The 23,132-nt window shown below is 42.6% G+C and overlaps 1 protein-coding gene across 3 annotated transcripts in view; it reads right to left on the minus strand.

Annotated features, from left to right (window-relative positions):
• The window catches only part of cyfip1 (cytoplasmic FMR1 interacting protein 1), a 195,323-nt gene that overhangs the window by 11,424 nt on the left and 160,767 nt on the right, over nt 1-23,132 (minus strand). For all 3 annotated transcript variants that reach the window (XM_085999564.1, XM_085999566.1, XM_085999565.1), the window contains exons 25-27: nt 13,520-13,663; nt 11,322-11,412; nt 2,283-2,413 (exon numbers count right to left, since the gene is read on the minus strand). In XM_085999564.1, coding sequence (XP_085855690.1) covers nt 2,283-2,413; nt 11,322-11,412; nt 13,520-13,663 — 366 coding nt within the window. The remainder of the gene's footprint in view (nt 1-2,282; nt 2,414-11,321; nt 11,413-13,519; nt 13,664-23,132) is intronic.

Raw genomic sequence — 23,132 nt, forward strand, 5'->3', positions numbered from 1 at the left:
CCTGCTACCATTTACAGACTTTAACACCCAAACTGGACGTCACCCAATCACTACTGCTTGATTTGTTTTATCTTCTCTCCTATTCTTTTCAGCCTTAGGGCCCTATCTTGGCCCTTCACCTGCGTTTCTCAATTTACAAAGAAAACTATTTCCTCTGGATGGGGTGTCAAAGACAAGGGGCCATCAATTTAAAATCGTTGAGGAGAGGGGTTAGGAAAAATATCTTTTATGCAGAGAGTTGCTGAAGCATGGAATACTTTACCACAGGAAGTAGCTGAAGCAGAGACCACTGCTTCTACTGAGGGAAAAGTGGCTAATCATTTGAAACAGAGTGGGATGAAGGCCATTGGCTTAGTTTTGGATTGCTCTAGCAAAGAGCTGGCAGATGCAATGCGTTCCTTTAGCTGTAACTTCTGTGGTTTAAAGTAGGAAATTAAATGCGATCAGAGGTAAGAGGGAGCTTTCCCTCTGAACTGTTTTTAATGCGGAACAAACTACAAGGAAAAGCAGTGCTGTGCTGATTAACATCCTTAAAGAATGAACACAGAAACAAGCTAAATAAGTATCTAGTTATGAATAGGAGTGAAGGTTATAGAATAAGTATAGAAAGAGATCATCAAATACCCCATGGGACACAATGGTTCCATGTGGCTGGGAATTAAGGAAAATTCACTGTGGAATGCAGCTACTCAGGGTTGCGTATTTGAGAAGGGTATTTATCATGATTACTTTTATGGTCAAAGAAATATGCAGAATTTTCAAAAGAGAGATGAAATAAATGGGAGTTGATGCTTGAATCTGTGTTTGGTCAAAGATTCTGATGGCTTCTTTGCTCCAGGTGTCAGGTAGCACGAATGCAAGAGCCCCGAGAGGCAAGCACTTTAACTGGAGGATACTGGGAGGGTGCCAGAGAACCCCAGTGCTTTGTCCGCAGCCTTTTAAGCTGACACAGGACAAGGTACAGCTGGGCCCAACCTTTTGGGCTATTCCTGGAAGTTAAGACACTGGTATAGCACATAAGCCATAGCAATGTACTTTAATGGTTGTAGAATAGAAACATAGAAGATAGGAGCAGGAGTAGGGCATTCGGCCCCTCGAGCCTGCTCCGCCATTCAATGCGATCATGGCTGATCATCCAAATTCAGTACCCTGTCCCTGCTTTCTCCCCAAACCCCTTGATCCCTTTAGCCTTAAGAAATATATCCAACTCCTTCTTGAATATATTTAATGTATTGGCCTCGACTGCCTTCTGTGGTAGAGAATTCCACAGGTTCACCACTTTCTGGGTGAAGAAATTCCTCCTCATTTCTGTCCTAAATGGCCTACCCCTTATCCTTAGACTGTGACCCCTGGTTCTGGACTCCCCGACCATTGGGAACATCCTTCCTGCATCTAGTCTGTCCAGTCCTGTCAGAATTTTGTAAGTTTCAATGAGATCCCCTCTCATTCTTCTAAACTCCAGCGAGTACAAGCCCAATCGTCCCAATCTCTCCTCATACGTCATTCCTGCCATCCCAGGGATCAGCCTGGTGAATCTTCGCTGAACTCCTTCCATGGCAAGAACATCCTTCATCAGATAAGACGACCAAAACTGCACACAATACTCAAGATGTGGTCTCACCAAGGCCCTGTACAACTGCAGCAAGACATCCTTGTTCCTGTACTCAAACCCTCTTGCTACGAAGGCCAGCATACCATTTGCCTTCTTAACCGCCTGCTGCACCTGCATGCTTACCTTCAGCGACTGGTGCACAAGGACGCCCAGGTCTCGTTGCACTTCCCCTTCTCCCAATCTATTGCCGTTCAGATAATAATCTGCCTTCCTGTTTTTGCCACCAAAGTGGATAACCTCACATTTATCCACGTTATATTGCATCTGCCATGTTTCTGCCCAATCACCCAACCTGTCCAAATCATCCTGGAGTTTCTCGGCACGATGGTATTCAAGTATGTAGCAATAGTGACATGTGGCAATGATCGGAGTCTCAAAATAATAATAATGACGGAGCATTATTTAAAAAAAACTAGACAGCAACAAGTCTCAAAATACAGCCGTTATGCAGAAATTCTGCTTTTCATTTCTCTGCAATTTACACCATAAAAGTCACTTTGGATGAGTCTGTTACCTTCACCGGGTTTTTTTTGGCGGGGGGGGTGGGGGGGAAATGACAGATGGGAGAAGAGGAAAAAATTCCACTGGACTCTCCAATAAAGGGATGGGGAATGCGCTTTATCGGATAGCTTTCTAGGTCATACATACGGTAGTTAGCACTGTTACCTACCAGACTCTGCTCAATAAGAAGACAGAAAAGAACAGCATTTCCAACTTCTCGTAAATTTTGGAAACATACAGTCTTCAGTTCCGCATATTCCACAATGTCTTTTAGCTGGTGATGGAAGAATTCCAGAATTCCTGTTGATTAGAAATACAATTTGTCAAACTTAAAAGATCTTGCATTTCATAAAAATAAAGCAAGGTAATATTCATTACCTATTCTATACAGTCATTTGGATGAAGACAAACCAAGGTCCCATCTTCCTTTTCAGTGGTTCAGATGGACATTAAAGGTCCTATGGGATTGTTCAAAAAAAGAGCAGGAATTTCTCCTGGTGTCTGGCCAATATTCCTCCCTCAACTAATACCACCAATAAAGCTTTTTTTTAAAAATTTTTTTTTTAATTTATTCGTTCATGGGATGTGGGCATCACTGGCAAGGCCAGCATTTATTGCCCATCCCTAATTGCCCTCGAGAAGGTGGTGGTGAGCCGCCGCCTTGAACCGCTTCAGTCTGTGTGGTGAAGGTACTCCCACAGTGCCGTTAGGGAGCGAGTTCAAGGATTTTGACCCAGCGACGATGAAGGATCGGCGATATACTTCCAAGTCAGGATGGTGTGTGACTTGGAGGAGAACTTGGAGGTGGTGGTGTTCCCATGCGTCTTCTGCCCTTGTCCTTCTAGGTGGAAGAGGTCGTGGGCTTGGGAGGTGCTGCCGAAGAAGCCTTGGCGAGTTGCTGCAGTGCATCTTATAGATGGTACACACTGCAGCCACGGTACGCCGGTGGTGGAGGGAGTGAATATTTAAGGTGGTGGATGGGGTGCCAATCAAGTGGGCTGCTTTGTCCTGGATGGTGTTGAGCTTCTTGAGTGTTGTTGGAGCGGCACTCATCCAGGCAAGTGGAGAGTATTCCATCACACTCCTTATTAATTGGTCAATCATTTGTTGTTTGTGTGATCTTGCTATACACAAAATGCTCCCTTGTTTGCTGATATAACAATAACTATATTTCAATTTAATTCATTGCATGTGAAGTGCTTTGAGATATGAGAGAAATGTTATAAGGCGCAATATAAATACAGTATTTTCTCTATGTGATCTTATCCCACTCCCTTGCTTTGGGAACAAACCCTGATGGTTTTTAAACAATACTGCAGCTTTTCTTTGGTCATCCGGGTACTTGACAGGAGCAGAAATATGCCATCGAGGAATGCAAAATGTTGCAGTTTCTATTTGCTGAATACCGAGGCCACACCTTCTTCCCAACTCAAGAGCTTTTGTGCAGGTCGACTCGAGCCAAGACCTGGGGAATCTTCAAGTGTTTACAGTGATATTGAAGTTTAATACCACGCAGCTGATCAGCACAGGATGCTGGTAAATATTCTGTCGTCAGAGCCACCTGTTTTGGCACTAGCTTGCATGCTTATCTGGAAATGGATGGGACAAATCCTAGCCGCAGTGAGGTCTACCTCTCCAGGTCCTACTAATGAGCCAAGCTGGGTGGTCAACCAACAGGGACCTGGAGAATTGCAGGTCTGCCGGACAGGTTCGAATCTTCCAAGTGTGTAAATTTAAACCAACTCAATCCTAAAAAAAACCTCACTTAACCTCCCCACTAGTGGATAGTCGCTAGTTATCCACTGAAGAACTGACGGGCGTGACGAAGATCCAACATGGGAGACAGCAGCTACTAGCTACCAGGAACTCTGACATTGTAAGCAGCACGACTCACCAGAAAATAAGTGCAGTGTCACCATCCTTCTAACCAGAACATGGACACATCATAACCCATCAAACGGTGGTTCCACCAGTTGGCAGGAAATGCAGAGCTTCAGAAGGTACATACTTCTCTACAATATAGTGCCTAACCTCATCACAATGCAACAGCAAAGAATTTAAACACATGCAAGACATAATGCTCAAAGTCACTGTGAGAACCAAGAAATACATAAACGGGGAACTTATTATCTGGGGTTGAATGACATTTCAAAGAATGAGGAAAACCATCTCTAAAGTGAACAACTAACAAATCTTTCTCATTCGTTCAACCTCCAGGAATAAATAAGAAAGCAAGAGGTGGAAAAATGCTACAATGTTGAAGCCAGCTTGCAGCATTTTAGTGCCAAAGCACTGGTCAATTTGAGTTGCCAAGATCGTAATGCTCAAATTATTCCTCGCAGCTACCTTTTAGTTACTGTCAAGAAAAATAATTTGCATATCGGCCACTGCATGAGTAAAATATGCACTGGCTTTTCCTGGTGAACTATAACTAAAGAACATAAGATATGCATTATGTTAACTAGTTAGTTACCACTCACTATTAACAGATTTACTTAAAATTCTGTTACCAAACAAAATAACCAGCGGCCGGCAATACTGAAGATACTGTTAAAGCAAGTCTTGTTAATGCACATTGGTACCTGCCACAAATTGGTGTGTAGGACATTACGGGTCCAGAGTGATAAAATGCATTAAGTGTACCAGGCCCATAACACCATAAGCAACATTGTACTTTACCCGATACATTCAAATGGCTGCAATTAAAAGCGGAATTCTCCACTGAATGGCAATGTCTGTATGCTCGACCAGCTGTCAATTGATAACATTTTAGAAAAGGGCCTCCACGCTATGCCATGGATCCAAAACGTGGTCTCGAGTAACCAGTTTGGTCGTTGGGAAGTGTTATATTGGGCAGTAAATGGGGTAGCACGTGGCTGGAGTTTGCACAGAAGCTGCAGGGCGAGTGGAGTCAGATCCTTCGGTTAATTTGTTTGAATCAGTTGCTGAAAATTGGGATTGCATTTAATTTTTTTTGTAAATCTGGCAAATTTGGAAATTCAGAGAGGTGGGGGGGGGGGGGATAACTCGGGGTTCTGCAAGTGTGAAATTCCTGTGAGAGAGAAGTTTAGAAAAAAAAACACAAAATGCTAAGCTTTTTCTTAAGTGCAAACAGTAAGATTATTGACAAGTTATTTTTGCCCAAAAGGTGCCAATTCATTAAAAATATCTCTTAAGGCTAAAGGGATCAAGGGATATGGGGAGAAGGCAGGGACAGGGTACTGAATTTGGATGATCAGCCATGATCTCATTAAATGGCGGAGCAGGCTCGAGGGGCCGAATGGCCTACTCCTATCTTCTATGTTTCTATACATCCTGGCCTGGCCCAGCCAACGTTCTTCCCCTGTTCAGTGCAGAAAGATTGATGAACTTTGCTTATTTGAGAATGAATGTGTGTCTTCGTAATCAGATTTCACTTTTCATGTGGGGGTACTTTGTATTCAAAGCGGTCACCGTTGAGAATCACTGGTAATACAGCATGTTTTTCCTTTACTGTTCTAACTACCATGGTCTCTTTTATTGTGATTATTAATAAAAATCTTGAAATATATTATATATATATATATATATATATATATATATATATATATATTAAAAAATGATGGGGTTTTTTCCTTGTATGCGACAACAGATGAATACTGCCAACCAATGCAAGGAAAACGCGTTCAGGCATGCTTCCAACACAAGGTTCCAAATACAGCAGGGGCACAGCAAGACAAAATGACAAATAAAATTCCTACATGCCAAACTCAGTGACTTGTGCACCAGTAATTTCCATTCCCTCGTCTGTTTGCCCTTTCACTTCTAGATGTAGAATAAATGAACAAGGAACATCTGCTGTGTCATCTAGAATAATCTTACTTCGGGAGAGATATCAATATAAATACTTATAAACCCCACCTTCTCGCCACTCCCCACCAGCCTTCACTAAACTTAGCTTGTCCACCTGCTCCCTTCACCCTTTCCTGGCCACCCAATTTCCCCTTCTCAACGACATGTTTGGTGACACCAACTTGCTGCTATGTCCTTGAAATCCATCATCACCCCCTCCTCAAAATCCTTCTCGCAAAGTCTCCATTCTCTCCAACCAGCAGCCCGACTCCAACTAACCGAATCTTTCAGAAGTCCTGAAACGTGGCGTTGCCTTGCAATTAAACTCCCACTACACCCTGCTAAATTAGGTTTCCCACCCACAGCACTGAAACTGCACTAGTAAAAGTCATAGATAACAGCGTATGTTACTGGAGTTCACTATCCCATTTCCACATCATCAGTACCTTTGACACCAGTCCCTCCTCTACAGTCCACATCCTTCAGACGCAAATGTGTGTGCGCAGCCCCTGCTCCACCGACACGGAATTGCTCCTTCATTCCACTCCACCGTTGGCAGCTGCTCTTTCAGCCATATGTCCATGCCCTCTGGAACTTCTGGCTCAACATGTTCACCTGGTCATTCTCTGCTTTTAAAAGCCTCCTGAAAACCCCTCTCTTGGATTGTGCTTTCGTCCCCAAAACCCCTCTTGACCTTTCTCCCCCACTATCCACCACTCTAAGGCATTCCAAGGTCTGTATATGGGGGGCACGATAGAAATGCAGGTTGTTGTCATCATAAACACAAAGGAACTGGTCTTTCCAACATATTTGTACCAAAAACTATATTAGAAGAAAATTCAAAAGCTGAGCCACTGAAATATCAGTAAGCAGCATTCAGGGCTGAATTTCATTTTCAACTTTTAAACTATGCACAGTTGCTGTTACACTGAACAGCTGTCCCAATCTAAATCTATGCTTGGCATTAACCACGCAATGTTTTCTAGTGCTGCCTGTAAACTGTAGGTTAAGGAATTCCATAAAGTATAGCATTCCAGGCAACTGTGCCACAGAAGGGCAGTGTACAAGTTCCTGCCCACAGTTCTTTACATACCAATTCCATGCTCTCAGCCGGGACGGCAATAACGGCACCACGGACAAGCCGCACTGGCCCACTCTCAAACATCGCTTAGTTCCCATTAAACTAGGTGGCCACGCAGCGCTCTTGAGATCCCGTGAGGCTGGTGAGCCAGCTTTTAAATAGGAAAACTGCGCATGTGTGAAATCTTGAATGGCCTGCACAGCCCGTTAAAGGGGCCGCGCGTGCCAAAACAAAATTACAGGGAACACTGCTCTTAGCAGCTGACTACTGAATGGCATTAGAGGGTTGGCAGGAGGTGCGAGGGATTTATAAGGAAAATTTAAGACATTTGAACCTTTATAAAAAAGGTTACTTCCACTAAATATAAAATGAATTCAAATCCCCAGCCACATATACTTAAAATACTACTTTATAATATAAAATATTATGTTTTATTATAAAATGGGAATAACATAGATTTCATTTATTCAGACTGCATGAATAGCCTCCTTGTTTTGATCAAATAAACGCTGTGCATTCAGCCTCCTATACTGCGGCCAAAAAGAAAATGACTGCTTAAAAGCAGTCTGCACAGAAATAAGATTGAACATTTGCCCCACTAAAACAGTAGTGAATTGAAAAGCAGTACATTTTGATTTCACAAAGTTACACTGCTGAGAGTCACAGAATTAAGTGCAAACATTACATTTCTGTGGGATGATTTTGGTTGTACATTCCAGAATATTCTGAACAAATATAGTTTAAAAGAAAAAGTGCTAGAACAGTCAAATGATGTACAGGAAACTCTCTTTTTACCGGCACCTAAATATCCGGAAATCTCTCAACCGGCAAAATTCAGGAGTAGGTTCAGGTAAGTTTTACTATATATTAGTGGCCGTGTAACCGGGGTTCCTGGATCTGTGGCTGTGTAACCAGGACTCCTGCACAAGTGCCGTGTAACTGGGGCTCCTGCACCTGTGGCCGTGTACGGGGCTCTCGTACCTTGGTAAGTATACCTCTCTGTAATCCGGACTTTTTGATCAACCGGCATATAAAAAAGTTTCCTGTATATATTATTTTAATTAAAAAGTTCACTTTATGTGGGCAGTGCAGATTCATTGATCATGAATGCACAGAGAAAGAGAGTGAAGGGCAAAGGTATGTTCAGTCACTACTCTGCTCGGTTACCGAGCCAAGCTGTACTGGGTTGGAAATTGCTGAGTGGAGGTTGCCGTGTCTCCTCTCAAAAGAATTGGGAAGGGTGAATAATTGGATGCGTCAGTAGCCATTATTGAATGATCATTGGAGGCTCCTGGGAGCCAGCTGCAGGGAGCCCGCGAGCAAGCCACCAGCACAAAATAAATTCTCGGTAACTATGGTGCATTATTCCTCCTCATCCTTCTCAATCTCACTGCAGCCTTTGACACGGTTAACTGCACCATCTACTCCAAATTCCAGCTCAGCGAGACCGCCCTCAATGCTTCTCCTCTTAGCAATCCGATTGAAGTCAGAGCATCCCTACTGACTGCTTCTCTTTCTGGCCCCACACCATCACCTCCAGAGTTCCCTTGGTCCCCCCTCCTTTATCATCATCATGCTGCCCCTTGGTGACAATATGCGCACATTCCCTCCCTAAACCTGAAGCGCTGTTTTCTTACGTTAAAGGTGCTATATAAATGCAAGTTGTTGTTGTTGTAGTAAGCATTGATCATCTTCGTCCCACACCACAAACTCTGTACCCTTGCCACCCATTCCATCTCCCTCCCTGGCCATTGTCTCAAGCTGAATCAGGTTGTTTGCAACGTTGGCAGTCTACTCAACCCCGAGCCGAGTTTTGGATCCCATTTACTCGTGATCACAATGACAGCTCACTTCCGCCACCATAACATCACCCGCCTCTGCCGCTATCTCAGCACATCGGCAGCTGAAACCCTCATCTTTCTGTCACCTCCAGACATGGCTATTCCAATGCTTTGCTGACTGGCCTCCCATCCTCCATAAAGTTCAGTTTATCCTGGACCTTTCTGTTTGTATCCTATCCTACACCAAGTCTTGCTCACCCTCAAAACCCTGTCCTCGCTGACCTACATTGGCTCCTGGTGCCCCAACGCCTCAAGTTTAGAAATCTCATCCTTGTGTTTAGATCCCTCCGTGGCCTTGTCCCTCCCTACCTTTGTAACCTCATTCAATGGAAAAACCGCCCAGAGCTGTCCATTTCTGACTTTGGTCTCCCGTTCCCATCATTGGCAGCCGTGCCTTCAGCCACCTCGGCTCCATATTCTGGAACTCCCTTCTTAAACTCCTCCATCTCTCTCCTTCAAAATTCTTCTTAATTCCTACCTCTTCGACTAAGCATTCAGTCACCCTTCCTAAAATCTCTTCCTTAGGCTCAGTGCCTATTTTTTTTGTTCAGCTCCTTGGAATTTTTCTACATTAAAGTTGCTATATAAATGCAAGTTGTTGCTGCAGCAGTCTTCTCAGCAAGAGACTGATCACTGAGTTATGAGAGTGGAGTTGGGTTTTATAGCCTCCTGAAAAAGAAATGACTAAGAAGAAACCTTAGAGGTATAAAAATTACTAGACAAACAAGACCACGGTCCATCTAGTTTGCCTTCTACCATCCTAGTAGTTGCATGATACAACATTAATGGAGTTATTGTCTAATCATGTCAATCAATCTCTATCAATTAGTCTACAACAGACCCAGACATGAGGTGAGGAAAATCCCCAGTGGTGGCAAGCTTTGAGAACCGTAGGTTCAAAGTTACTTGTTTCTCCCAAGCAGGCTACACTTACTATGTCACTTCTCAAATTACTCATACTGTATTCCAAAATATTATTTTCCAATTAACACTATCTGATTTCACCATCTCTCTAGGGGGCCTGGTCCATAGATAACCACTCGCTCACAAAGATAATGTTTTCACACATTAGTTTTGAATTTACCCCCCTTCAAGAACAAGTCGTGTCCTCTGGTTCTACTGTTCTGGACAAGGTGAAACAGCTTGTCATGGTCGACATTATCTAGTCTCTTTAGAATCCTAAAAATAGCAATCATATCACCTCTCAACCTTCTCTTTTCCAGTGAGAACATGCCCAATTTCCCATCATGATCCAGTCCCTACATCCCCCTCAATCATACTGGTTGCACTCTTATGCATCCTTTCAATAGCTGCATCATCCTTTCTGTACTATGGTGACCAGAACGGCACACAGTATTCTAAGTGCAGTCACACCAATAACTTATAAAGTGGTGGGATTACTTCACGACTGACCTATTAACATCGGATTTGCTTTACTCACTGCCACTGAGCATTGTTGAGATAGCTTCAATTTATTATCAACCAGGACCCCCAGATCTCCTTCATTCTCCATACACATGATTTTCTTTCCGTTAGGTGATAGTTCCTTGCTGGATTTTTTTGTCCCCATGGGAAGCACTTTGATCTCTCAGTAACTAATGTAGGAAAAGTTAAATCTGTAGTACTATTTCAAGTTGAATGGTGACAGTAGGACAAGGTTCAAAGTGCTGAAAGGCAGATTTGGGACTGAAGTCAGTCATTTTTTAAAAAAATCACGATGAACACGTGGACTGGGTAGGTGAGTGGAGGGGGAAAAAAACACAAATTATTTGAGAAAGAGTTGAACGCTGTGGCATGGAACTACAGGTTTGTTCCAGCCGGATAAACCTGGATAGGCCAAATGACTTCCTTCATCTGTATCTACCTTATGATGTTCAAAAGCCAAACAGACCAAAAGTGAGGGAAATTTACCAGATGGAAATAAATTTTAAAAATCCAAACGGGTCATTCTGACGGCCCAATGAGTACATTTCTTTGAAAGAAACTACAAGTTAAGGTTAAAGTTAAGTTAAATGCTAAATGCAAAACTTAACTTAAAAGAGCACTAAAATGGCGAGGAGTGAGAAAGCATACACTAGTCGGTGGCCGTTCGAAAAAACATACAAAGAAGTGATTTGATAGATTAGGAGTGGGTGTTTGGCCTCAACATTCCCAGGTTAGGACAAGAAAAATCAATAATTAGCCAGGGGTATCCCCTCTGTTCACTATCTATTGAGTCCTGCTGGATGCATGCTCGTGTGAATGCCTCGTGAGGAGAGAGTTATAATGCTCCCCAGGTCTTACTGTTCACCTTAAGTATGAATAATGGCCACTTGGGTGAGAAAACTGGAATACAGATTTTCTTTAAAAAGGAACAGCAGTTGTTTCCACTGTAACCTTTTGTTTAGCACAACGTCATCTTTGCTCAGCAATATAAATTTTCTGGGAATCTGGACAGTCTATAGGTTATACTAACCTGGTGAACCATACTCGTGTCTGGGTAAACGGCAGATTTTAGGCATCACTTCCATTAAAGTCTTCACGTACTGCAAAATGGTCCCTTGTAGCTGAGGTTAAACATGTACAGAGGGTTGTGTTAATACAAGAGTGGCAATGCATTTTTATAAATCACAAACGTGTAATTTATTCATTAGGCCTCGGCTATTACCCACAGCAGCTCAAGACCCTCCAAAGAGCCACTTATTTTTTGCCTGCTGCGCTTTCATTTCTATCCTCTAATTCTGCGAATAGAAATTTGAGCACTCAGTGCAGCTTTTCAGATGCAAACGTCCTTTCTTTGCTTCACATTTCTCTCTATATCTAATTCAGATGCTTGATGTTGCGGCACCAGGTTACCAAAAAACAAAAGAAAAAACACTTCACAGTTTTTGAATTCAATTTTTCTATGGTCTGAAAGCGTCACATAATTTACAAATGATCCTTCCATAGAAATTATAATATTCATTTCAACAATCAAACTGGCTGTTTACATTCTGAAACTTTCAAATGTATTTCAAAGCATTAAAATTCCAGTATCGCAAAAGAACACTTGCTGTCTCAAATCAACACAGATAGGAATGAGGATCTGCAACAATCTAAAAATGTAAGTAACTCTTCAGGCAAAACTGTGCAACTGGACACCTTAGGATGAACCAATTTCTGGAACTATGTACTCGTGACTATAATAGCATCATGAACATTATAGCACAGGAACAGATCATTTGCCCATCAACTCTGCACCAAGGTGTCTCTCCACATGAGCTACCTAATCTGATCCCATTACCCTGCTCACTCAACATATCCTCCAATTTTTTTTTCAAGCCACTATCTAATTTCTTTTAGAATCAGGTCAGGTTGTGGTGGTGGTGGTGAAGAGGACGTTCTGTGCTTAGTTAAATGCAGATTCTAGTGACCGTTACCCAAATCTGTCTTGTCCTTGGCTTTGGAATAAAATATCAAATATGATTACTGTATTTGCAACTAAGTAAAGGGTTTCCAGGGTTGGTTCTGGCCTGAATTGGTGGATTTCTGTTCTGATTCCCGGGAGCAGCCTGATTTATATGGTACTCCGTTCTTTATATGCTCTTATGTGCAGACAGATGTTTGCATCTTGCCCATATCAGAATGATTTCTTTTTTAAATAACATTTCATACCTAAAGTCAGTAATGCCAGTAATACTGGGTGTTTCTGTAATTGCACCCAACACTACAATTGTTAACAGCAGATTTTTTTTGTAACCTGTTGTATTTTTAAGACAACCCTCCACCACCTCCTGGGGGGGGGGGGAAAAAAACTTTACAGTTCTCGTCAGAAAGGAAAAAAATGAATGAAATGCCCTCAACTAAACAAAGCACACCCAGATATAAAAAAGAAAATACTGCAGATGCTGGAAATCTGAAATAAAAGCAGAAAATGCTGGAGACACTCAGCAGGTCAGGCAGCATCTGTGGAGAGAGAAACAGAGTTAACGTTTCAGGTCGATGACCTTTTGTCAGAACAGTTCTGACGAAAGGTCATCGACCTGAAACATTACATCTGTTTCTCTCTTCACAGATGCTGCCTGACCTGCTGAGTGTCTCCAGCATTTTCTGTTTTTATTTTATTAAAGCACACCCAGAGACTGACTGACTGTGTAACTATTTCACTAGACCTCTTTTAGCTTAAAAGATAAACGGTGTTGGAAAATACTTGCCACCAATGGATTATTTTTTATAGTAATGTAGGAATGTCTAGTTCCTATCAAGAGACTGAGGTCAACTCAGGCAATCAAACAAACGATGTTTAATGTAAAACAAATTGAGTTTAACAAACAAACGCACGAGAACTACGAATACAGGTCTAGTCAGTTCGGAGGCTCCACGAGGACTGCTTGGGCGGTCCTGTGGCTGGCGTCATGACGTCATCACGTTTTTCCCGCCGGTGGGGGATCACGTGATGAACAGCGTGACGTCATCGCGTTTGCTCGCGCTCTTAAAGGGACCGCGCTCTGTACATGTCAACAGTATATACAAAGATACAGACTCAGGCTGTAGCTAACATATTGTTAAAGGGAATTATATACATTTGATCGGAATCCCTTAGTGGCTCCGCCACAGTAAAAGCATTTGAAGATTGAACAGTTGTAAAAGACCTAAGACGTGAATAAATAAGTCCACTTTACAAAATATACTTACAAGGCTCTTAACAACTTTCAGTAGTTCCTCCATTACCACAGCAATTCCTTGATAGCCTAGAAGCTTGCAAATCGCGCTAAAATGAGGAGGACCCACAAAATTTTTGTAGTTGCTATAAATGCTGCTGTATGCCAAGTTCAGTGCCTATAAATGCATAAATGAAAGTAGTTCATTGGAGCTTTCTTTGTAAATGTCATCAATGGTAAAATGAAGAGCATTCAATCACCTTTTTTTGCTTGGCACAACGTAAATCACAGTATACAAAGGCAAAATACTGCAGATACTGAAAATACAAAATAAAAACAGAAAATGCTGGAAATACTCAGGTGGTCAGGCAGCATCTGTGGAGAGAGAAACAGAGTTAACGTTTAAGGTCAATGACAGAGAGACAACAGGGAGGAAAAGGAAAATAAACAGAAGTGGCGTAATATCTTGTCTTTTGGGAAGTCCCAAAATGTTTTGCATCCAATGTATTACCTATAGAAAAAAGCAATCAACTTTATGCAAGCAAACACACAGATTCAAAAGCTTTTCCAAATAGTTTATTTTTAAAACAACCACAAGCTACAGGAAGATGTGGTGTAGATGTGGCTTAACACATTAACTTTTTATGAGACCGAAGTTGAAAAACAGACCAGACCAATGGAATGAACAGTTTACTTCAACTGGCTGCAAGGGTCAATGTGAAATGATCTGGAGTAGTCCCAGCCAAAATCACAGTGTCCAAAGGCCAAAAAAAACAAACAGCCGTCACTTTACCATCAATAGGCAACCGATTTCAGAGAAGCCAGGATGGCTGCTGTCAAAATGAAATAAAATTGGCATTGTAGTGTGCTGTCAGCTTATCTTAGCGGCAGCACGTTCATCTCCAAATCAAAAATCAACGGGTACAAGCCCGACTCCAAGGACTTGAGTACAAAATTTAGGCTGACACTTTCATGCAGTACTCAGGGAAGGGTGCATTGTCGGAAGTGGCCGAGACATTAAACCACGGCCCTGATGACTCAGCTGCACTTAAAAGATCTGATGGCACAAAAAGCAGGTAAGCTCACTTGGTGCCCAGGCTAACGTTTATCCCTCAACCAGTACCACCATAAGTAAGGATCAACTTTATTTAATTGTTCACACTCGACAGCTTCTGCTCTCAGATGCTTTATCCCAACATAACCTCGAGTAATATGACCAGCAATACCGACAAGTGAAGTGAACGTACCATGGGGCTGGCTACACCTCTACAATTTGTCACTGAAAGATGGCCCCCGAGATGCGTGCGCATCATCTTACTGATGTCAGTGCACACATTGCATTCCTAGGTCATCACGCAACATAGGTGATGTTATCACCAGTGCAATGCGCATGCATCTCTGGATCCATAAGAAGCAGAATTTTGGCATTTGAAAGGTAAAATTAAAATCAGGCAAGATTCATTTTTACTGATCCACCTTTAAATTTCATAAAAACAAAGAATTACCCACAAAAAGGGTGTGCATAAATTTGTGTGGGTATTAAACTTGCAGTATCTCCATCTGACTTGCCGTACTTAAAATTGGCGTTGGCATGATTTGCTAATCATAAAATCCATGTATATGTGACACTTTCATGCAGATTGTTAATTGCAAATCTGACACACATATTGATGTGAACACTTTGTACACGGTTACAGCCGAAAGAGTTTAACAGAGCTCTGTGCTGTACATCCCAACCAACGAGAAGGCGTCACATCACCCAATCTTTTCAAGATTTATTATGAGGTACAGTTTTAATGACTTGGATGTTGCATTCAAGGCAATTGGTCAACTGATAAACAAGCCAACCTGTCAAATATCTCTTGCGTCCCTCATTAGTGATGCAATATTGATTGAAGGCACAAGAGAGAAATGACAAGAGATATCTGAAAAGGTAACTCTGCCACGTTTGTAATATGGATGAAAATAAATGCTAAAGTGACAAAGTTAAAGATAATCACAAAAAAGGCTTCCGAAAAACTGATGTAAGAGGCAATGCCAAAATAGAACACCTAATAATATGAAATGGCCAAAGTCATGAAGTAGTTAAACACAGGATAACAACGATAAAACAGTATTTGACAACATGAAAGAATTCTATGCAGCCTTAAAATCAAGGTGGTTCTAAGCAGAAGAATACAGTAAACTCTTGTTTAAATGGCACTTAATCATCCGAATTCTCTAATAACCGGCAAAATTGACACTCAGAAAACAACACCTCAATAACCGGAAATGTTGCCGAGTCCGAGTCTTAGTTTCTGTTTGCTTCAGAGTATTTAGTGCGGCAGCTACTTTAGAATTGAATGTGTGTTTCCCAGAGACTCAATGGATGAGTTCATTTTTCAGGATGTTACTGTGCCATATAGACTAGGGAAGTCCCAGGTTTTATTGACGATTTGATGTGAAATAGATTTTCTGAAATCACTGGATTATCTTGGGATGCGGAGAAATTTCTTTTTAAAACTTATGGGGTTTGTTTTTTGCTGTTTCTCTTTACTCATCATTGTAACAAATGACAGTGCTGGGAAATGGAGCACTTTTTGCTGAGAGAAGTGAACGTCAAGGACAGTCAGATTATGTACTCAATCCCTGTCGGGGAGAAAGAGCTGAATTTTCTCCATTTGGAGGTTTGCAGGTGCATGTTAACCACCTGATGGATTCATGGCTGTCAGGTGATAGGTCGGAAATCTTCAGTTGTATAGGGAATAATATAGTTGGTAGGGAATAATAAATACTTCATAGGGACTTACCCAGAAGTTAAAAATAGCCTCGGTAGATATACCTCTCCGTTATCCAGAATTTTCAATCAACTGGCACCATCCCGGTCCCGTCGGTGCCGGATACGAAAGAGTTTACTGTAGTTACATTTTGTATGAAGCCAGAGCATTGTATGAGTGTGAAAAGCTGGACCATGAACTTTGTCGTAACGTAGCAACTGGAGGCATGTGAATTATTGTGCTGCAGATGTATGCTGAAAAGTGGGTCCACAATAATAGCGAGTATATTTCAACTAGCACAGGGAAAAAAGAGAAGTGATGAAGCTGATAATGATAATTACATAGTGTGAGCATATTACATATTATTTGGGAGGATGCAGGAGAGGAGGGTGAGGTGGAGATAGGGCGAGGGGGGGGGAAGCAGGGGGGGGGGGGAGAGCAGTCGGCGAGGGGGGAAGAGAGAGACGATGCAACACTATGGAGTGGTGTCCCAATCTTTAGGGAGCGTTTGCATGAGAGAGAGAGAGAGAGAGAGAGAGAGAGAGAGAGAGAGAGATGTGTGTCTAGAGTCTGGCAATATGGGGATGGTGGTTCGAGGTTCTGCAGTACTGGGGGAAATAGAGGGTCCCAGTGTTTGACAGAAATGACAGCTGGAAAAGAAGAGGACCCCGTGATTTGGAGGGGGCTGTCAGTGCCAGTGAATCCCAGCCCAAAGAAGAACTTCAGGACAAATGGGAGAGAAAGAGAGACTTTATTTTAATTTAACTCCTTTTTCACTGATTGTCTGGACTCATTAACATGACACAAATTGCAAAGACTACACTGATAAGCATGCTTAATGAACCAGAATGATTGATGAAGCAGTGTCTAGGTATTTATTGTGGCTGCTCTTGATCGGTATGTCAGCAACAGCAAGCATATCCAGGTTTCTTTGAAAACAGTCTCGGTTGCAGTTAATAGTAGAAATTTCAATGCAATTCAACTAAACTGATGCACAAACTGCAATGATATGAAAAAGATGAACTTCAGAAGAGAGATATGCCTCCATTACGATACAATGCAAGCGCTTTGTGGTAATCATACCAACTTGGATTACAATAGTCTCAACAATCACATCTCATTCTGTCTGTCTCTTTTGAAAATGTTTCTACAGGTTCAATTACTGGCAACAGTGAAAGCAGCTTTCTTGAATGAATCTTGAATGGTTGATTGACGTACTTTTCAACCAAGTACTTCTCAAATCAATCATGAGCGGACAATCCAGCACTGAGAGTTTCAGTTAAGCTGTGCTCACAGCAGCCCAACAATGGAGGCCATCACTCGAGCCCGATTCAGTTCTTATCTTGTATCCACACAACAGTTCCAGGAGGGGTGGTCAGATAGCAATCAGCCAGGGAAAGGCAGGACCAGAGAAGAAAGGTTAAATATGTACAGGTCAAGGATTGAACCGAAGACCTACTTGTTCTGTGAGGCTCAGTCACAGGCTCCATGCTTTACTGAATAGAGGCAGATGACATTCTCTTGCTGTCACGGTTTGTGGTCACACTTGTATGTCAACATTTAACATGAATCTGCCGATGCAAACATTTAGAATGGAAATCCTGTTTGTAAACAATTGCTGTAACAATTGCTTTAGAGGGTGCTGTGGCGTGAGATTCTGAACAATGTTCCCTCTAAGCTGCGCGACCGCGCAGCCCGGGACCGGTTTTTCAAATGCAAAATTTCACGCATGCGCACAACTTTGAATGGGCCGTGCAGTCCGTAAAGGAACCGTGCAACCAAAAAAAAATTGGGGGAACATTGGTTCTGACCTCTCCCTCCCAACTCAGTTACCACTTTACATGCCTATAAAAAAAACATATTCCCACAAACCATGGGCCATTCAGTAGTTATTAAAAACAAGAAATGTAGGACAGGTGACCAAAAGCTTGGTCCAAAGCTCAATGAGGTAGGTTTTAAAGAGGAGAGAGAGGTGCAGAGAGGCGGAGAGGTTTAGGGAGGATTTCCAGAGCTTAGGGACTGAGAATCTTCTCTTAACAGATGCTGACTGTTCTATTTCCAGCATTTTCTGTTTTTATTTCAGATTTTCAGCATTATACAAAACCGCCATGATGTGCCCAGCCACTTTCACCTTCAGTCGAAGATCGGAAATCAGTCAGTCAGTCAGTCATTAAACGACCTCACTGTTGGGCCTGGGGCCAAGGGGACTGTGTAATGTATTAATTTACCTATTACTTTTTGTTTGGTTTCTAATTTATTCAATTTCATTAGACAGCTGTGTTGGCAAATATTGTTTAAATATTAAATTTCCTTCCGGCTTCATAAACAAATTTTTCCCCATCTGCAAGCAGATGGACTGACATTTAATGATTTTTTTAAAATCATATAATATTTTTTAAACAAGCCTGATCCATACAAATCCGTAAGCAAATCCTCAAGTCATCCAATGAATTAATGATAAATACAAAAACACCTCATCTTGTGCAACAACAAAAATCTTCAGTGGCACAAAACATCTGAAAGAATTTTAAACAGAATGAAGAATGATCACTTGTCAAGAGACCCGTTGAATACCTAATATTCAATTTATCCTGAGGCACAGCATGCAATTTTAATCTCAGTCACCTCAAGTCTATTCTGCAAAGCCGAAAACTTAAAGTCATACTTCAAGAATTCAAAGTTAAATAATTACATCGGACAGCAGGATGCAAAAGACACATTCAACTGGACTTGTTTTTAAATTGCAATTAAAGAGTGGGGAAGATCGTAATAGACTTCAAGATCACAAACAGGCTGCTGGAATGGGCAGACACATGGCAGATGAAATTCAATGCAGAGAAGTGTGAACTTAGGAGAGTCAAGATGGTGGCCGACACGGTCCGGTGCTGAGCGTGCTCTCCCTGCTTCAGGCGGCCAGCTCTCGCTGCTCGCTCCCGCAACTGGAGCGAAGTGTTCGGCGAGTCGGGCAGAGGCAGCGCAGCGCGGCGAGCAGCAGCAGCAGCCACGACGACCCGCTGGAGCACGTCGGCCGGCAGCTCCTCGGCGGGAAGGCATTCCGACTGGGAGGAGGGGAGCCGAGCATGGCGGCCAGAGGCCGAACCGTGAGAGGGAGAGGCAAGCCCCGGGCCGTCGGACCGTGGAGCCGGCAACGGTGAGGAGGCCGCGGCGGCCAGAGCCTTCACATCCTGACGATGTGTTCAGCGAGTCGGGCGGAGGCAGCGCAGCGCAACAAGCAGCAGCCACGACGACCCGCTGCAGCATGTCGGCCGGCAGCTCCATGGCGGGAAGCTCGCAGTCCGACTGGGAGGAGGGGAGCCAGGCATGGCGGCCAGAGGTCGGATCGTGAGCGGGAGAAGCAGGCCACCACTTGGAGCCGGCAACAGTGAGGAGGAGGCCGCGGTGACGAGGAGGACGGAGCGGCTGAGGGACATCGTGCTCCCACTGCCACTGGAAGCCATTGAACTGACTTTCTGAACACGGCCCGGTTATGAATAACTGACGTGTCCCTACGGGGAGTAAGCATTCCATTGCAATTGTACTTGAACTGGTTACATATGGCAAATAAAATTGAATTGAATTGAATTGAATTTTGGTCAGAAGACTGAGGAGAGACCATATACACTAAATGGTACAATTTTAAAGGGGGTGTAAGAATAGGGAGACCCTGGGGGCACTTGTGCAGAAATCTTTGAAGGTGGTAGGACAGGATACCAAAACAGTTAATAAAGCATATGGGATCCTCCTGTGCTTTATAAATAGAGGCAGAGTGTACAAAAGCCAGGAAGTTATGCTGAACGTATATAAAACACTAGCTCAGCCCCAGCTGAAGTATTGTGCCCAGAATAGCTTAGGAAGGAGGTGAAGGCTTTGGAGAGGGTACCGAAGAGATATACTAGAATGCTTCTAGGGATGAGGGATTACAATTGCGTGGATAGACTGGGGTTGTTCGCCTTGGAGCAGAAAAGGCTAAGAGGAGATTTGATAGAGGTGTTTAAAATCATAAAAGAATGTAAAATCATAATAGAGTAAATAAGGAGAAAATGTTTCCAATGACTCAAGGGTTGATAACAAGAGGGCAGATTTAAGGTGACTGGAAAAAAAACCCAGAGGTGACATGAGAAAATCTTCTGTGCAACGAGTGGTTAGGATTTGGAATGAGGTGGTGGGATACAGATTCAATAGTAGCTTTCAAAAGGGAATTGGATAAATACTTGGAGAAAAAAATTGCAGGGATATGGGGAAAGAGCATAGGTCACTGGACAGTGATCAGCAAAACCCTGGCTGGTGCTTCTCTTCCCTAACCAGGACACCCAATTGTAATGCCATTACTGCCAATCAGGCTGAGATGAGCTAACACAGCATAGACTGAAGACGGAAACTGGGACCTTTCTGGTCTGTATGACTTAGAAAGACACTTAAATGGTGCATTTACATGCCAAGCCATCACAGAATCTCCTTTGAGATTGAATGCTGATCACTTCAAGTGTTCATGATTGTGCTGATCCCTGTGACGATATACATGGTATGCCTCCTGTGAGAATCAAGCTATTCCCAGAGAACAGAAACAATGGCCCGAATTTTGCGGTCAGTGGCGATGGAACAACGCTCGCCATTCACCTCGCTGACAGCCGCCCACAAATTTTTTGTGGGCTTTTGAGCGTAGACTTGCTCTAATCTGGCGTCTGATCCAGCGCGGCACCCTCTACAGGGCATCTGTGAGCAGGAAAAGATACAGCGAGGCACTTCGGCCAATCAAACTGAAGAATCCTTACCGAGACACGCAAAGTCTAAACCAGAAGTACAAAGCAAGAATTATAAATTAGATTTGATCAGAAATTAGAAAGCAAAAAAAAATTGGGAAAGATAGATGGGATTAAGAGAGAAATAAAAGAGACAGACAGAAAAAGTTTTTTTTTAAATGTAATAAAAAAATCTCCACACTTAGTAACATCTGAAGGAATGAGACACCACACTTGTAAAGATTTAATTTTCAGGGCCGGAGAGGTTGTTTGGCAGTCATTATCACTTATCACGCCGTTAAAAATTCACTTACTCCTGAACGCACCAGCCCTAACTTTTTCTGCCGAGTTTAGTGGGGAACTAGTGGACAAGGACCCCAACTTCACGCATTGCATTGATTTCAGTGCCAAGTCGATCGGCAAGGACCGCTACAGTGCACCTTGTGGAAGAGTGGGGTATCTCTGACAGTAACCTCCAGATTGACGCATTTAACTGCACATGTGCAGACTTCAGAAGTTGCTGCCTGATTTACTGCATAATAACGGCGAGCACCAATAGCCTCACTGCTATTATAAATGCAAAATCCAGGCCAATGTCTTTTGAAACATGACATTCAAGATGGTAAAAATTATTTTTGAATATTGAACTATATACACCGGACACTCAAATCACGAAAGGGCCGATAGGCCAGTTGAGCAGGTGCACAGCAGACCGTAGTATATTTTGCTTTTGTGTAGAACCTTAAACCAGTGTGCTTGGTTGGAGGCCACTAACATCTTTTGTGCGCTTTATATACAATTTTGAGTCAAGTACTAAACTGCTTTGACTTGAAGATACATTTCAGCATTCCTTACATTATATTGCACATAAAAACCTGCATAGTCTATTAAATGCCATGTGAATAAAGCTCCAGTCTATAATTAAGTCTGTTAGTATCATTTTGTCCTGGGACCTGGATTTCCAGTTAAGGACACAGTGTGGAAAAGAAATGAGTGGAGTCGGGAACAGAAAAATACTGAAGCCTCTGGGAGTAACTCCTACTTATTTTCCCTCTTCGTCTAAAAAGAGGCCACTTTTAGGAGGAAATCCACTGACTTCAGGTGAGTCAGCCAGCATGTCCATGGTCTCACACTAAAAATTAGAGTGGCCTCCAACCTACTTTATGACAGAAGTTGCCAAGACCAATTAGGACCCCAACACAATTTCTCAGTTATGCATCAGTGTTAATTGGAATTGCAAATGCTGTGCAGCCTGTGGCAACTTCACTGGGCAACGTTGATAACTGTAGCACCCAACTGCTGCTTGAAGACCGATACACCAACCACTTGATTGGAATCAGTGCCAGATCAACTGCAGAACCCGGAGCTTGAGCAGATTTGAGATGTGCTGGAAAGGTTGTGAACATTTCTCTGGACTCGGAACACTTTCTCCCCAGCAGTTGATGGGTTTCCGCAGAACATGGCTCATCTGGTTTGTTGTTCTTTGAGCGTTCTCCAATCTTCTTGTGCAATCTAGTGCTGAAGAGGTGCCTTGTGATAGACTGAGCCCGAGTTCTCCCAGCTCCCGGAGGTTCCAAGCTTGGGCACCCTCGTGGACAGGATAGCAGTCTTTGAATTAGGGAGTTGCACTGATGCCACTGCGGAGTTTAAAACCCTTCTTGAAATTGTGTTGTTGTTGGGGGAAAAAAACCATGAACAGATGTATGGGCATTGGGAAAGATACTTGACATTCAATAAAATTTTAAAACTGGAAGAAATCTTCAAGTGAAAGCTGAAGAGTTAAGCAAAACTGAACAAGATAGTAAAATAATAGTGAAGCAAAAGGTAGTGTTGGCTGAAGGAAGTGACATTGGTGACTGAATGAACAGGAAACTTCGCTAAAATATTTTTAAGTTATAAACTTTCAAAGAAACTTTTACTCTGGCTATTTCTAGAATTGCCCAATACAAACTAGATTATGATAGAGAAGAAATGACTAATGAACGTTTTGGTGTATTTAAACCAATAATGAGGACTGTTGCAGGAACCCCCGAAAGATCATTTCTGAACATGAGGAAGACTTCAATTTCACCAAAATACAGATGTAGGAGACATTACATTAGTTATAATATACCAAAGAAATTCAATAGCCTTTCAAAATGTGACACCATCA

The sequence above is a fragment of the Somniosus microcephalus genome, chromosome 10 (genome assembly GCF_052327205.1).
Source record: "Somniosus microcephalus isolate GS21.2 chromosome 10, FLI_Smic_1.0, whole genome shotgun sequence".
Taxonomy (NCBI): Eukaryota; Metazoa; Chordata; class Chondrichthyes; order Squaliformes; family Somniosidae; genus Somniosus; species Somniosus microcephalus.